This window comes from Labeo rohita, chromosome 13, assembly GCF_022985175.1.
Source record: "Labeo rohita strain BAU-BD-2019 chromosome 13, IGBB_LRoh.1.0, whole genome shotgun sequence".
Lineage (NCBI taxonomy): Eukaryota > Metazoa > Chordata > Actinopteri > Cypriniformes > Cyprinidae > Labeo > Labeo rohita.
Window position 1 is genome coordinate 3,785,904 of NC_066881.1, and position 15,518 is coordinate 3,801,421.

Here is a 15,518-nt window from a genome sequence, read left to right on the forward strand (position 1 = left end):
TATATATATATAGTATCTTAAATTTATTCAAGTGTTTAGTTAGCAGTAAGAGTCTAGAGCTCAGTTTAACAGGTGGCTGAAGGTAAGATTAAAAGATTTATAGAATTATAAAAGAAAGAATGAAAGAAAGAAAGAAAGAAAAAGATTACAAATAAATTTCATTGACCAAGGTGGAAAAAAGGTACATTCTTGTGTTTGAAACTTCAAAACACATCTTTATATGAAAAAGTAATGTAACGTGTAATGATAACGCTTTAAAACTTTAAAACTTTAAAACATACTGAACTTCCATATTATGCTTATCGTTATCGTTATAGTTGTTGTCTCTGGTGTACATGCCTTTACACTTTAGCATACTTTCCAAAATAGCACTTAATATGGAAATAATACACTTTAAAATAATATACTTGAATGCAAACTGAATGTAATGTTTTAAGAAACTTACAATTAAATGAAAATGCATTAGTAATAAGTTACGTAATTTCTTTTGAAATGCGTATGGCATGTATTTAAATCTGTTTGTAATTACACATTTGTAATGAGGAAGTTGGTATATATTCATTTTAAATGTAATATCAAATGACACATTAAAATTATAATCAAGTACATGTGCATTAGTATGTTAGTCAACACATCAAGGAAGTGCATTTCTTTAAAGCCAAGCAAACAAAGTGGCAATGGCCACTTTATCTGTGTCACATATTGTGCGAGAAAGGGGCAAACAAAGACAAAGGTCAAAGATAAAATATTTATCCACAGGAAAACTCCAAAGCAGGTAAATCCAACAACAGGAGGGTAGAACCACGCATACATTAACGAGACCGGACACCAAACACTGAACAGAATGCAACTTATAAAGACAGGTGATAATGATGAACTTAATTAAGGCACAGGTGAAACAAGGCAAACTATGATGATTAAACGAGGACAGGAAACAGGAACAACCAAATATGGGCACAAGAGGGAGAAGCCAACATAAACAGTCCACAGGGGTGTGACAATCTGGTACACTATGCCAGTACCAAGTTTAACCTCCTTGCCCTCAGAACTGTCTGTATTAACAAGGCAGTGCCACACAGTTGCTGCAGATTTGTCAGCCTGACATCCATGAGGCAAATCTCGTATTCCACCACATTTCAAAAAGGTAGCATACTCTGTTGGGTTGAGATCTATCAACTGTCCAAAAAAACAGTTTGAGATGATCTGATCTTTGTGAGATGCTGTGTTATCCTGCTGGAAGAAGCCATCACATGATGGGTGCACTGTGGTCATAAGAGATGGACAAGGTCAGCAACAAGGAAGGTAGGCTGTGGTGTTTAAACAATGTTCAGTAGGTAATAAGTGCGTGCCAAGAAAAAATATTCCCCATACAATTACACCACTACCATCACCAGCCTGAACTGCTGATTCAAGGCAGAATTGAATCCATGCTTTTATGCTGTTTACGCTGAATTTGAACATTATCAGACGATGCAACCTTTTTCCAGTGTTTTACTGTCCAGTTTTGCCAATGCAAACTGTAGCTTCAGTTTCCTGTTCATAGCTAACAGGAGTGGCACTAAATGTGTTCTTCTGCTGCTGTAGCCCATCTTCTTCTATAGGTTCAATGTGTTGTGCGTTCAGAGATGCCTGTTTCAGTTATTTGAGTTATTGTTGCCTTTCTGTCAGCTCATTCCATGCATGCCATATTCAAAGTCACTTAAATCACCTTTCTTCTCCATTCTGATGCTGAGTTCAAAATTCAGCTGACTGTCTTCACCATGCCTACATGCATTAAAGCATTAAGTTGCTGCCATGTGATTAGCTGAATAGATATTTACATTAACTAGCAGTTAAACAGGTGTACCTAATAAAGTGGCTGGTGAGTGTACTTGAAAATAAAACCTTTAATTTGACTTAATAAAGTACATGATAAAGTGCACATTTTTAAAGTCATATATGTGTGTCTTAAAAATTAGCATTTCTTAATTGACTAATGTGTGTATGATTTGAAAGATTTGTTTGTTTTTGAGTACAAGTGAAATGGTTTTGAAGCAATTGTTTGATTGTGCCAAAAGAGTCAGGGGTTCTGTGAATTTGGTTTGGTGAATATACAAAAAAAAAGGGAAAATACAAACACATATGTGAGTAAATAAATAAATAAATAAATATATAGGCCCACATAAATGTATGTATGTACGTACGTATATGTGTGCATGTGTACATATCTATCTATCTATACACTCATACATAAATGTGTGTATTTTTCCTTTTTATGTGGTATATTCACCAAACTTAGGTATGATTTCTTTCTTAGGTGTGATTACTATATACTGTACAGTAATATCATCTTACAGTATATCGTATATATATAATTTTTTTTTTTTCCACACTTGTATTCACTCTCTTCTGTACCTCTCAGATTAGCAGATGCACCCGTGCCTTCTGTGCACTTTCAACTGGCTTATATTTTGTATATTTAAGTATTTCGAAACAAGTGTGAAGAATTTTTAATTATTGTGTGTAAACAATGACAACCGTGTTGCAGTTGTGCTTAACTTTTGCTTTCTTGTGTTTAGGGTTTTGCATCACAAGTTCATTACAGAGCAAATTGTGTCTTAGTGAGTGAGAATGTGTTTAGAGTTTTGCAAAAAGACTGCATGAGATCTGCAAACAGTGTCTAAACTTCCTAAACTTGTTTAAGATTTTGCAGAAAGAGTGATTTATTTACCAAATTGGTTTAGGCTATTGGGAATTTGGTTTAGAGAATGAGGTTTAGTGTTTTAGCAAATGTGAAAAACTGTAATAAACTGAACTGATAAATAACAGATTGGAGATTAAAATAATAACAGATATGTCTCATTTTAAATGAATACTAAAAACTGAGATTAAAAATTTACTTTAGCCAGAAATTTACTTTTACTATGGTAAAATAAATATTCAGCGATATCTTCAAAAGGCTTTGAATTTTGGCGCACTTTTTTTTTTTATCTGTATAGTGTTGCTATGGCAACTGGTAAACACCGTAAATTTGGTTACGCTAGCCTGTGTGGAAATATTTAAAGCAGGCGTGTTACAACTAACCCCACGTTAATGTGTGGCCCGCGCACCCTACAACATGAGCACCGGTCCACACCACTGCGGCACATTTTTGTTCATTATGATTTTTTCGGTCGATATTGGAACGTACTAAAGCCCATTTAATTTAATGGATAATGGTTTAGCTTCAAATACATTGCGGATACGGAAACACTTGAGTCAAAGTTCAAAATAAAACGATTTTTTGTGAACATATCGTGCTGCACTAACTTACAAGCTGTGAAGTAAACTGGAAGTGTTTGTCTAAACTCATCTGGTTTTGCGAGAGAATGCAACATTTTTTTTTACTCCCACCATGTCTCTTCCAAGACTCCGTAGATCTCCGCTAAAACATCTGTTTGTTTTTGATTATTATGTCTATCGCGCTGAAATCATGCGTTTTAAAGCCATATTAGTTTAAATTTCAGATATACCTGTTTCCGGATGCACACATCCGAAGCAAGCATATAGAAAGCGGCTGTTACAGGGCATGTGAGTACTAAACTAAGTTGCCTTTCACACACAAGTTGATGTTAAAAACACGCATAAGTTACAAAAACACAGTCGGTTGTGCTTGTGAAGGTAAACAGCTGGGAAGTAAATCGTATGTTTATATTAGATCGGTCACGGTGTATTAATCTGCCAGCAGTATGACAGCAGTGTAATATACAGTACATATAGTTAGGTAAAATCCGAGAGCAGTAAATGGGAGAGTACCACAAATATTTGCATTCACATTTACTCAGATAGCAAAATAAAAACTCCACGATAGTGTTTTCATGACTTTCAATCAAAGGAAAAAAATTGAAAGAGACTGATATGGGCAGTCAGAAGAGAGAAAGAAGTCAAATATACTGTCCTCCTCAGTACGCCGCATTAGAAACACCCTCGCATTAGCGTTAACCAGTTCTTTATTTTTTATTTTTTGTAACTTGATTAAAAAGTGATATAATACAAAGTATAGTGCAATAAATGTATGTACGTTTTTTTCAAATCAACAAGAAAAAAAAGAAAAAAAAAACAAAAACAAAACAAAAAACTTTCAAGTATTTATGATACTGATGACGATGAAACGCGTCATCACAGTCTTGTGAAAAGGGTCCATAGGCTAATTAAACACACACACAAGCAAAAGGGTCCATAGGCAGCGTCTGTCAATAATCATGAATGGGGCTTGTAAAATATGATTTCAAACTTTACGGATTCTGTGATCAGTAAGCTCTGAGACACAGCTTATTATTTATACAAAGAGTGTGGGTGGTTGGGTACACACACAGTCAACACACATTTGTGTTCAAACAACATGTAAAAGTGAATTTTGTATAATAGATGACCTTTAAGTGACCTATATTTATCTAACTAACATTACTGTATATTATCTGCAAGTGCATTTTTTTTAATTACTTGTAAACTACAAGTGCACAATGCAATTAGGCACAGTTCTTTTTCACATGGCTAGGACTGTGTTATTTCCTACTGCACAAGTCCTGAAAATGCGGTAGGCAGCAGACTTATTGATCATTTTAATGTGTTACTAAGGTATAATGATGTGTATTTGTTACAAAGGCATGACAAAGTTTGGACTGCTTTTTGCACTGTGCATCTGCAATTTAGTAAATTGGGAAGCAGCTGGCACTCAGCTGAGCATGCTTTAGATAACTGCAATAAGTGTATTGAATTATTATTATTATTATTATTATTATTATTATTATTTATTTTTTTTTTTTTTTTTACAGTACATCACAGTGCAACTTCCACTTGTATGTTTTTAATAATCAATTCTTCAGATGTAAATCCATCAGCAAATTGTAAAGATGATTGCCAAGCCTATGGAATCATTGTGCCGTTAAGGAACATCTCAGCTTCAGTCTCAGTTTTGCTCTGAATATAATCACCAATAAATATTATGCAACAGTAGTGACATCATGAGTATAATTGCCTGTAAATATTTTAGTGCAAAATAAATGAATATGGACTAAACATGCAAATGTTTGGCTCAGGACAACAAAGATGCAATATATATTTCTGCATTCTGTTTACCGGTAAAAATAAATAAATAAATAACTGTGTGTTTCATAGTGATCATGGAAACAAATATATTCTAAAAATACTGTCCAAGCATAATTAAACTCAAACTAGTTTGATTTGAAGGAATCTAAGTACAGTATATAAAGAAGACAGTATCTCAAAGCATTTTTTTTTTTCAAAGCAAGTTTATATTCAGATATATATTTTCAGTGGCGGGCTGTGCATTTCACACCTAGGCCTTCAGTGGTGACCTTCTTAAATTAATCCACCTCCTAATACCACCATTATGCATGTAACGCATGTCGCACATGCAGCGAAAAAATTGGTCTGTGCGATGAATAAATTTACCACAGCAGCACACGTGTAATAGTTTTGCATTATGTGTGTGAGCCTGTTTAGAAACCTGCTGTCAAAATAAGAGAACATTTAAAGACTTGGATAACAGCATCTGGAAAATGAATGAATGCATTAATTTTGTTATTTAAAGGTAATTGTTTGTTGTTGTTGAGGAAAATATTCAGATTCAAAATAAAGTGACCTATGTATTTGTGTGGAGTGCACCAAAAGTGCACATATGAGATAGCACTGACCTGATGCTGAATTTGCATTATAGACCTCTTGCTATGAAAATAAATGTGTTTTGCAGCTTTTTGTCCATATTTTTAGATCATTTACATGCTAATATATATGTACTTATATATAATATTAAATGATAATATTTCTAAAAGTGGGCAAAATGAATTTTATTTAATGTAGTTAAAATGTTTAGCAGACATAAAATTCAAATGGACCAAAAATAATAACAAACATATATAAACAATGTAAAATAATGTCATGACAGTGGGAGTTCACTAAGTTTTTTTTTGTGTCCTTAGGTCAGACTTGTGGTGGCTTGGTACAAGGTCTCAATGGAACTATAGAGAGTCCTGGCTTTCCCCACGGCTACCCTAACTATGCCAATTGTACATGGATCATAGTCACTGGAGAGCGGAATAGGATACAGTTGTCCTTTCACACCTTCGCTCTGGAGGAGGACTTTGACATTGTCTCCATCTATGATGGACAACCACAGCCGGGCAACCTGAAGATGAGGTGAGGCCTATGCTCCTTACTTCCCATGGCTGTAGCTTTGCGATGCCTTTGTTTTGGCCTTATATACATGGTCACATGCATTTTTATGGCTTTCTGTTTTGAATATAAAAAAGACATGGATTGTACATTTTGAAGATGTTTCTCCATGGTTTCCATGAGTAGAGACTCTGTGCCAGATACTTAGACCTCATGAATATCCCCACACAGAAGACAGGAAGTACTTGTTTATCTGATTTATTTATTTATTTATTTATTCTGACTGCACTTTATTAAAATATAACATATCCAAACCATCCTACACAATGGGAGGTGGGTCTGTCAAATGCAGCTAAAGAAGAAACTCCCATTACATTACAGGTACAAATGTATAACACAATCACCAGTGCAGTTCTTGTCAAGGGTCAATTTTTGTTTCCTGAAGAAAGCTGATAGAACGATATATTGGGAAGAATTTTGTTTTAAGTTTAAAGTGTGTATTGGACTGAGGAATGATTAAGAGATACAAAAACAAGCACAGAGGCTCAGTAAAAAAGATAGTGTAGAAGAATAAAGCTTTTAGTGGTTGATACAAATATTTACGTATGGACTAAGGATAGTGACCCAACCCGTCCAAATAGGTAAAACACAACAATTGCAACTATTGCCTGCAGCCCTTATAGAAACATCAATTTAATGGCTGATGCCATTTACGCAGCCCACTGCATCACCAGCATTTCATAAGGAAGCCATTGTTCCTCGAATTAAGAACAGAAATGAAGAAACATGACAGGCTACGCACCCCTGTTCAGAGAACCAGGGTGTTCCCATTTATAGATTCACTAAGCCCTGTGTCAGTACGTGACTCTGTGGGAACTCTATGCCACAGCACCATGTTACAGGTGACTGCCATTTAGCTAGCTTGTGCCTCAACACAGATTGACACAAAACATGAACTGACTACTGTTCAAACAGATAAAAGCTGGGAACTTGGGGCCTCATTTATAGATGTTGTGTAGAAACCATCCTACATTTGATCTAAGATCATTACTCTATTGTGCACGTGTGATTTAGAGAAAATACTTAAAAATACTTAAAATGCATACAAATGTGTATACCCCTCTCTTTCAGATGTGAAATCTATAAATTGCAAATGATTTTGAAATTGTGTGCAGCTAAATGGTTTCAGATCTCTGTGTTGTATATGTTCCCTAATTAATTTCATCAGCATATAAAAGTGCACCAGTTAACATACAAATCCTTTACTAGTAAATGTCAAACAGCAAGAAAAAGAATTTTAACAAGGCTGAAATGTGGGTCCTGTTGGTGAAGGTATACGTTCATTCTTTTTTGGGAGCCTCTCCAGTGAACAGTTTGTGGCCTGGTAGTGTGTAGTGCAGACTGTAAACAAGGTATGGGGGCAGCAAAGGTCCCTGATAGAAAGGTCCCTAAACAATAGAACAGTCCATGAAGGAGTGGAGGGAGGTACGATGAAGGGAGTAGCCAGGGAGGAGACCGTGGATGGAGGAGCCATGGAGTGAGCCATGGAGTAACCCCTAGCAGAGCCACCAGGATGCAGGCCCACAGCAGAACTGAAGGAGGGAGGAGCCAAGGTGCATCCAGGAGCCCACCTGACTGAGGTGAAGCAAGGATAGGTGGAGACCCAGGTGGAGCCAGAGCCAGTGGGAGTGAGGATTAAGGTGGAGCCAGAGGGAAGGAGGTGCAGCTAGAGACCTAGATAATTGCGGTGGAGTCCTGGGCTCAGAGGCCCCAGGATGGAGCTTGAGACCTGGAAGCACAAGGTATATCCAAGCAGTGTGGTAATGTCTTCAAAGAAGGAGCCGAGAAGAGACTGAGTGAATGTGGGACTGATACAGTGTATGGATTCTGCAGAGAGTAGGAGGAGGCTGGACCGGAACAACTGGAACAAAAGAGACTCAGGGATAAGCGGAACCAGTGGAGATGAAGGACTGGGCAGAACAAGCAGAGACAAAGAATTTTCAGGGCTAAGCGGAACCAGCGTAGGCTAAGGAAACAGGAGACCAGGGGTCTCATTTATAAAACTATACATAGTTTCCATCCTAAAAGTGTACGCACACAAAAAAGCTAGCTTTTGTGTACGCACAAAAGTTTTCAGATTTAAAAAAAAAAAATGTGTACGCCAGAACCTGCACAAAAACCCCTTTATAAATCCCAGTCAGGGGAAGATTGTACGTACGTGCATTTCCACCCGTCTCCCTCCCTAGATCACCATATATGGAGCTTACAACGGCTAGTTTTACTATGCATAACCTCATTTCCATGCACTTTCCCACCCACGTGACATCGCGTTTATCACCGTCAAAAGTACAAGACATAAGGAAATATGAGAGACAGAGTATTTTTCCATTTGTGCCATACACATAAATTTTTATAGCTAAAAATTATCCGGTATCATTATGTTTTATAATAAATATATGAAGATATCCACACAAACAAAACGGTTTAAAATTATTTCATAATGTTACAGTTTTGATGCTATTTTATGACCTATGATTGTGTTAAATACGTGTGGAAGCATCTGTTGTTTCGGTTTCTTCTTCGCTTGTGTTTTGCAAATTCTGTATAAAAGATGTGTAATAGCGCCCCCTACCATAACAATGAAAACATGGATTCTCTGAAAACAATATTGTACAAATATATTTAGACGTTTTCTAAATATACTTTTTAAGTATAAGTCAAGTATACTTAAATGTATATTTCTCACGTGCCCACTAACCCTCTGCCCTCAAGAGCTTGTCTTTGTTAGATCTTGTCCAACATCTGGGCTGTGGGACATTCACCACTCTGTGTCTGCTCACTTAGCCTCCTCTGCTGTTCTCCTCTTTGTTCTCTTTTTTGTGGTTGAGGTTTACTGTGTCTATCAGCGTGCAGCTGAAGCTCCCTGTTAATGTTAGAGGAACTAAACCTGGTCCTGATCATTCTTGCTGAATAGCAAAGCCCCAGTCATGGTCTCTGCTGATGGTGGTCTCCATGGTGCTGGAGGTGTCTATATGCTGCTGTGTGGGCCCTGTGTTGTACCTTGTGTTTTCGTTATTTTGATTTTTATGTTATGTTCTTTTCCTGTTTGATTAGTTCCCTGATTGTGTCCAGATATGTCTTGTTGGCATATTAACTCCAAAGTATATAAACCACTTTTTTTTTTATTTTATTTTTTATTCTTTGTTAGGTCTTGTCCATGTACATGTATGGATGTCTTGTTGTTGTGCTCAGTTCTGTTCCTTTCATTTACTGATTTCTTTTTTTCCTGAGTTTGTTCATGTATTTTATTATTATCGGCATTCAGCTCTCCCTAGTTTTTGAGGTTTTCAGGTTTTCAGCGTTTCAGTTAGCAGGTAGTAGAAGGGATCTACTGATACATCCATGTGCATTTCTCCTTCTGACATCTCAAGCCCATGGCTCAAATAGATATTGTGCAGAATACAACAGTCCAAGGTAATTTTGGCACACCTTGCCTTGCTTGTATAGAAGCTTCCCATCTGATGCATCCAGACACCACCACTTTCCTTTTAGTATTCCAATAGTGCACCCCACTACTGACCAGGCGCAGACATGGGCCATGTTACAATGTTCATGTAACCAGGAACCCAAGGACAAAGAGCACCAGTACGTCCACAGGTATGACCTGGTTGCAGTTGGTGCATCTCTGTATATTAGAGCCTGTCTGGGCACACAGCTGTGAGAGTGTAGCTCATTGCAAACTGTACCTTATCAGCCATTCCTCGCTATACACTAGGGGAAGACAAGTTTGGTCCTAGAGAGCCGCTGTCCTGCAGAGTTTAGCTTCAGCCCTAATCAAACACACCTGAAATAGCTAATCAATGTCTTCAGGATTGCTAAGGCTATAGGCAGCTGAGTTTATTTATTTATTTTTTCAGGGATTGAGCTAATCTCTGTAGGACAGCAGCTCTCTAGGACTGAACTTGCCTACCGCTGTTATATACAAAGAAATCTGCCCAATCTTTAAAAAGTGTTGTCCTCTTATCAAACAGTTACCAATGTCTTTGTGGAGCACCAATGCTGCCATTCTGCCTCTTGCAAATCACTGCATAATTTAAGTGCGCAAAGAGGCCCAGTCTGCTGCCACACAAATATCTTCCAAAGACGCTCCTATAGATAGCGTCTGAGGTGAAGCCACAGAAGTCAAATGTCGTTAAGTGCTCATGGAAAAGATGAGTTTGCAGTCCTGCAGATGGGATTAGGAAGATAATTCCACCAGTAACTAAAGTTATGTGTTGTCAGCATACCAATGGTAAGAGAAACCATGGGGCTGTATAAGGGGCCCCAGTGATGTAGTGGATATGGAGAAAAGGAAGGATCCAAGAACAGTAATAAGAGTGTGGACAGAAGGATCTGATGGTGGACTGTACTGCAGACGGATTTAGCAGAATGAGAACTAATGATTTGGAATCAGCTTTCAAAATCCAAAGAGTTCTGGTGACCAACAGTGAGGCAGACACAGTTGACACATGAACCAGAGTGTCCTTACTCCTAGGCAGTCACGCATGAGCCATAGTGTCTACTCCCAGCAGCGCTGAAGATAACAGAAAGAACCGCATAACACGGCAGTTCCAAATGTCTGTACGAAAATAGCTTAAAGCTAGAAAAAAGGGCAACATCTCTAGGCAATTTATGTACCATGAGAGTTGCTCAAGATGCCCCATCTTGCCCCATCAACATGATTTCTACCAAGCCACTCTGTGATTCAATCAGAGAAATACACTTGACACAATCATGTGCAACTCTGACTGAGGAACTATTTGCTGACTGGGGTCGCTGACTTTCAACAAATTCATATTTTTAATTTTCCTGTGCATTTTGTGGTATACAGAAAACAGAGTTGTATGATAGCTATATACAGGATTAGCTGCAGTGATTAGAATAATGTTTTTTTCCATTCAAATATCTTTTTCTGTCACAGTAAGAAGGAGGAGATGTATATTTCTTTCTTTGCACATTACTACACATTTAGCTCTGTGCCTGTGCAACACTGTCACTCTGTTATTGTCCCACTGTACTGTGTTGTGTTGCTTGCGCTAAATGTTGTTTGCACATGTCTGTATGTGTGCCCTTTATGTAGTGCTGTGTGTAGGTCTGAATGTTCAAGCTAATTGTGTTAATTTATGTTGTTTTCAGTTTATGTTCATTTATGTTGTCTTTTGAAGCACCAGGGTCTTGGAGGATTGTTGTTTCGTTTCAGCTACGTACTGTACCAGTTGTATATGACTGAAATGACAATAAACAATAAATTACTTTGACATTGAATCAATATAAACCATCAGTCTTACAAAGAGCAGTGATCATACGTTTTCTTCAAGACTCTAATTGTTTCTAACCAAGTTGAATTGGTTCACTGTATGGGGAAAAATGATTGATCAAAAATTCTGTTTTGGAAATGTTAACACTTTGGTTTTGAGGTGAGATCCGTAAACACAAGTTTACTGAGCTTACAATGTCGTACAAAAATAATGACGCTACATGTCATTTTATGAGTCAGTGGCAGATGTGATGGAGTGTGAAAGGCAATGAGGCTCAATTGACTTTGAGCTAACGCAAAAATTGTTCGACAAGTATCATTAGAAGACAAGTACAAAATATGAATATTAAGATGAACATACGTATTTGAAGTAGGGATTGTGAAGGATGCGTGCAGTGATGGATTGCTAAACAGATTTTCGGATTGATGATGCCGCAATGATGTATTATCCTGAAGGTGGCACTTTAATGGTGCATTCAGACAACAATCACATAGAGGCACTTCTCAATAGAGTCATTTACCTTTAATGAATACAGCTGAACAATGGTTCCTCTGGCTGTGTAGTATTATGCATCTGATCTGATGGTGTTGACACTCAGTGCTAACGCTAATTAAGCAGGAGCCATTACCGCAGGGCATGTATGTCACTCTGAAGAGTTGAACTCTGGCTCTCCGCTGTGTGTCTCATGGGCCATAATGGAGCTATGTCTTACGGGCTTTAGAGGCTGGCACCAAACATGCTGTGACCGCGATGTCAAACTCTGTGTATGACACATAAATGCAGTCTGTTAGCTTCACAGTCTCCGCTTGTGGATTTGAAACCTATAAGGGACAATGTCAGTCACCAGCTTGGCAATGTCAGTCTCCCTACCACAAGGTGTCAGTGAAATCTAATGCAGCCCTTTTCATGCTAATAAAATGCCAGTATCTTACATGCATAAGAAGGTACCCTACATTCAGAGTGGGAGAAAAAAAAAAAAAAAAAAAAAAAAAAAAATAGGGCATGCAGAGATAACCAGTCTCTCGAACAAATCCAGCACACCGGATAGAGAATCAAGCTAGCTGAACTAAGAAAGCATTTTGTAAAACCGAGAAGTGGGAAGGTTGCTTTACGCTGCTAGTCCCATTGTTACACTTTGATAATTCTATAAGCTTCTTTATGCATGCACAGAAAAGATATCAAAAGTTTCTTTTTTTTATATATATATTACCAATTTCTCACATCTTAAAGTTTCTATAAAAAACAATACAAAAGAAAAAAGTATGTGAGAGACAGATAAAGAGAAAAGAACATAGGGTAAGAAAAAGTCAGTCATGAAACTTTACATGGTTTACCAAATTACCAGGGTTAATAACAAGGTTGATAACTGACAGCTGGTTTCGTTATTATTAATTGATTGGTAAGTTTTATTAGTATTTTTTTTATTTAATAGGACAGTTTAAGCAGAAACAGGAAGGGATCAGAAAGAAAAGAGGGAAATGGGAGAGAACCTCAAATCAGAGCATGAACTTGGGTCGACCAAACCTCTGTTGTACAATATGTCAGAATGCTACCCATAAGGCTGTAGCTCCAGTTAGAGAAAATTTTACAGCAAAGTGATTTTTGTACTATAGAAATAATAAAAAAAGATATTAAAAAATGTACCATAGAAAGTAAAATTTTGTCATTATTTACTGACCATCAAATTATCTGTAATTTACTATTCCTTGCATGGAACACTGAAAAATTTAGCAGAATGTTTGTGCTGCTCTTTTCCGTGCATTTATATAGATGGGGAACAGGCACAGTGAGTTCATAAAACATCTGTCCATATAACATTTACAGTCATAATGGATTATATTATATTATTATATTATGTGCAATTCGTATGCATTCTGACAAAATATTTAGAAACAACATGACTACTTTTGAATTGCTATCAATTGAGAATGTTTGCTTTTTGCACCCATAATTGTATCAGCCAAACCTTGACCTTATTAAGGAAGGGGGTGGTGAGGGTGCTACTTTTGGGGATGGTACTAAAAGAATTGTTAGTTCAACATGGCTTGCTAATATCTGTCACACTGAGAAACTGTCGCTCAAGTGAACAAATAGTTAATTCATAGATATGGTGCATGAATACTGCAACAAAATTGTACAGCCCTTGGCACCAGAGATGTGTTCAGGCTGCTGGGAGCAGTCCAGAGAGAGCACTGCGCCCACAGCAGAAGAATGCATCACTTTCTCACTGACTGATAGCACACATCACTAGTGCTGCTTTATGCACATCAAACACCTGCCACGGTGCATATGCTCTCCTCTGAGGAAAGAGTCGCTCTCTGGCATTGCAAAATACATACACAAGCAGCAGAGATGAGTGATTAGACAGGTAAAAAGAGGAGTTAATATGCTGAAAGAAAATTTAGAACTATGGCTGTATCTTTTGGTGATTCATAATGTTGTAATGACAACTGTGCTCCATATAACTTGAGGAATTTTACTAACAGCAGTGTATTTTAGACTTAAATCAGGACAAAATAAATAATGAAAATGATTTGTTGTATATTCACCTACTTTATTCTATCTCAGTTTAAAGTGCTTAAATGCCATTGGGGTTGGCATAGGTTGACATATGCATACAGTACAGGTGCATCTTAAAAAATCAGTATTGTGAAAAAGTTCATTTTGTTTGTAACTTATTTCAGAAACTAGACTCATTACAAGTAAAGTAAAAAATTTCAAAGTTTATCTTTTGTTTTTGTTTTGTTTTAGTTTTGATGAAAGCTTATAGCTCATGAAAGTCAAAAATCCAGTATCTCAAAATATTAGAATATTTACATTTTAATTTCATTAAATGACCATCCCTACAGTATAAATTCTGGGTATCTGACTTGGCAGTGATCCAGAAGACAATCATTGACACCCTCCACAAAGAGGGTAAGTCACAGAAGGTCATTACTGAAAGGGGTGGTTGTTTACAAAGTGCTGTATCAAAGCATATTAAATGCAAAGTTGCCTGGAAGAAGTTGGGTAGAAAAAGGTGCACAAGCAACAGGGATAGTCCCAGCCTCAGACGTCACGCCCACGGAACATTGGCTAAACGTCTGATGCATAAGGCACACTTATCTGGAAACACTTCAGTGTTTCTAAGTCATCATCGGATTGGTTAGATTATACAGGATTTCTGGGAGACGTGTGTGTCGCCTTCTTTAACGTTCCACCTGGAAACAAAAATACTGTAGCGCCAAACCCCCTCACGAAAGAAGAAAGCCATCGTGTTTACAACTGTGACAACAAGCACTTAAATGCTGGCTTTTCAGAAGTGTGTAAAAAATGTAAAGTTCACAGCATAGAATCTTTAAAATATGTCAGAGAGTTTTACTGTTATTGTGGCGACATTTTCACGCCCCTAAACATGACACGGCACAAAATGAAATGTGTTGCTGTACCTGTCAGTCATATGGCCTCTTGGGTGGGCCTTGGCCATTCAAACCTTCTGCTGTCAGTCTGAAGGTCTGGCTACACAGACTACAACAGGGATGACTGCAAGCTTAAGAATACTGTCAAGCAAAGCCAATTCAAACACTTGAGAGAGCTTCACAAGGAGTGGACTGAAGTTGAAGTCAGTGCATCAAGAGTCACCACGCTCAGACATCTTCAGGAAAAGGGCTACCAAGCCACTTCTGAAACAGAAACAACGTCAGAAGCATCTTACCTGGAGAAAATGAGCTGGACTGTTGTTCAGTGGTCCAAAGTCCTCTTTTCAGATAAAAGCAAATTTTGCATTTCATGTTGAAATCATGATCCCAGAGTCTGGAGGAAGACTGGAGAGGAACACAATCCAAGCTGCTTGAAGTCCAGTGTGAAGTTTCTGAAGTCAGTGATGAAGTCCAAAGTCCATGCAGCATCTACCAGGAGATTTTGGAGCACTTTATGCTTCCATCTGCTGACAAGCTTTATGGAGATGCTGATTTTCTTTTCCAGCAGGACTTTAGCACCTGCACACAGTGCCAAAACCACTTCCAATGGGTTTGCTGACCATGATATTACTTTGTTTGATTGGCAGCCAACATGCCTGACCTGAACCCC

General features: G+C 37.6%; 1 protein-coding gene across 2 annotated transcripts in view; it reads left to right on the forward strand.

Annotated features, from left to right (window-relative positions):
* The window catches only part of csmd1a (CUB and Sushi multiple domains 1a), a 500,785-nt gene that overhangs the window by 157,076 nt on the left and 328,191 nt on the right, over positions 1-15,518 (forward strand). For both annotated transcript variants that reach the window (XM_051125525.1, XM_051125526.1), the window contains exon 2: positions 5,961-6,177. In XM_051125525.1, coding sequence (XP_050981482.1) covers positions 5,961-6,177 — 217 coding nt within the window. The remainder of the gene's footprint in view (positions 1-5,960; positions 6,178-15,518) is intronic.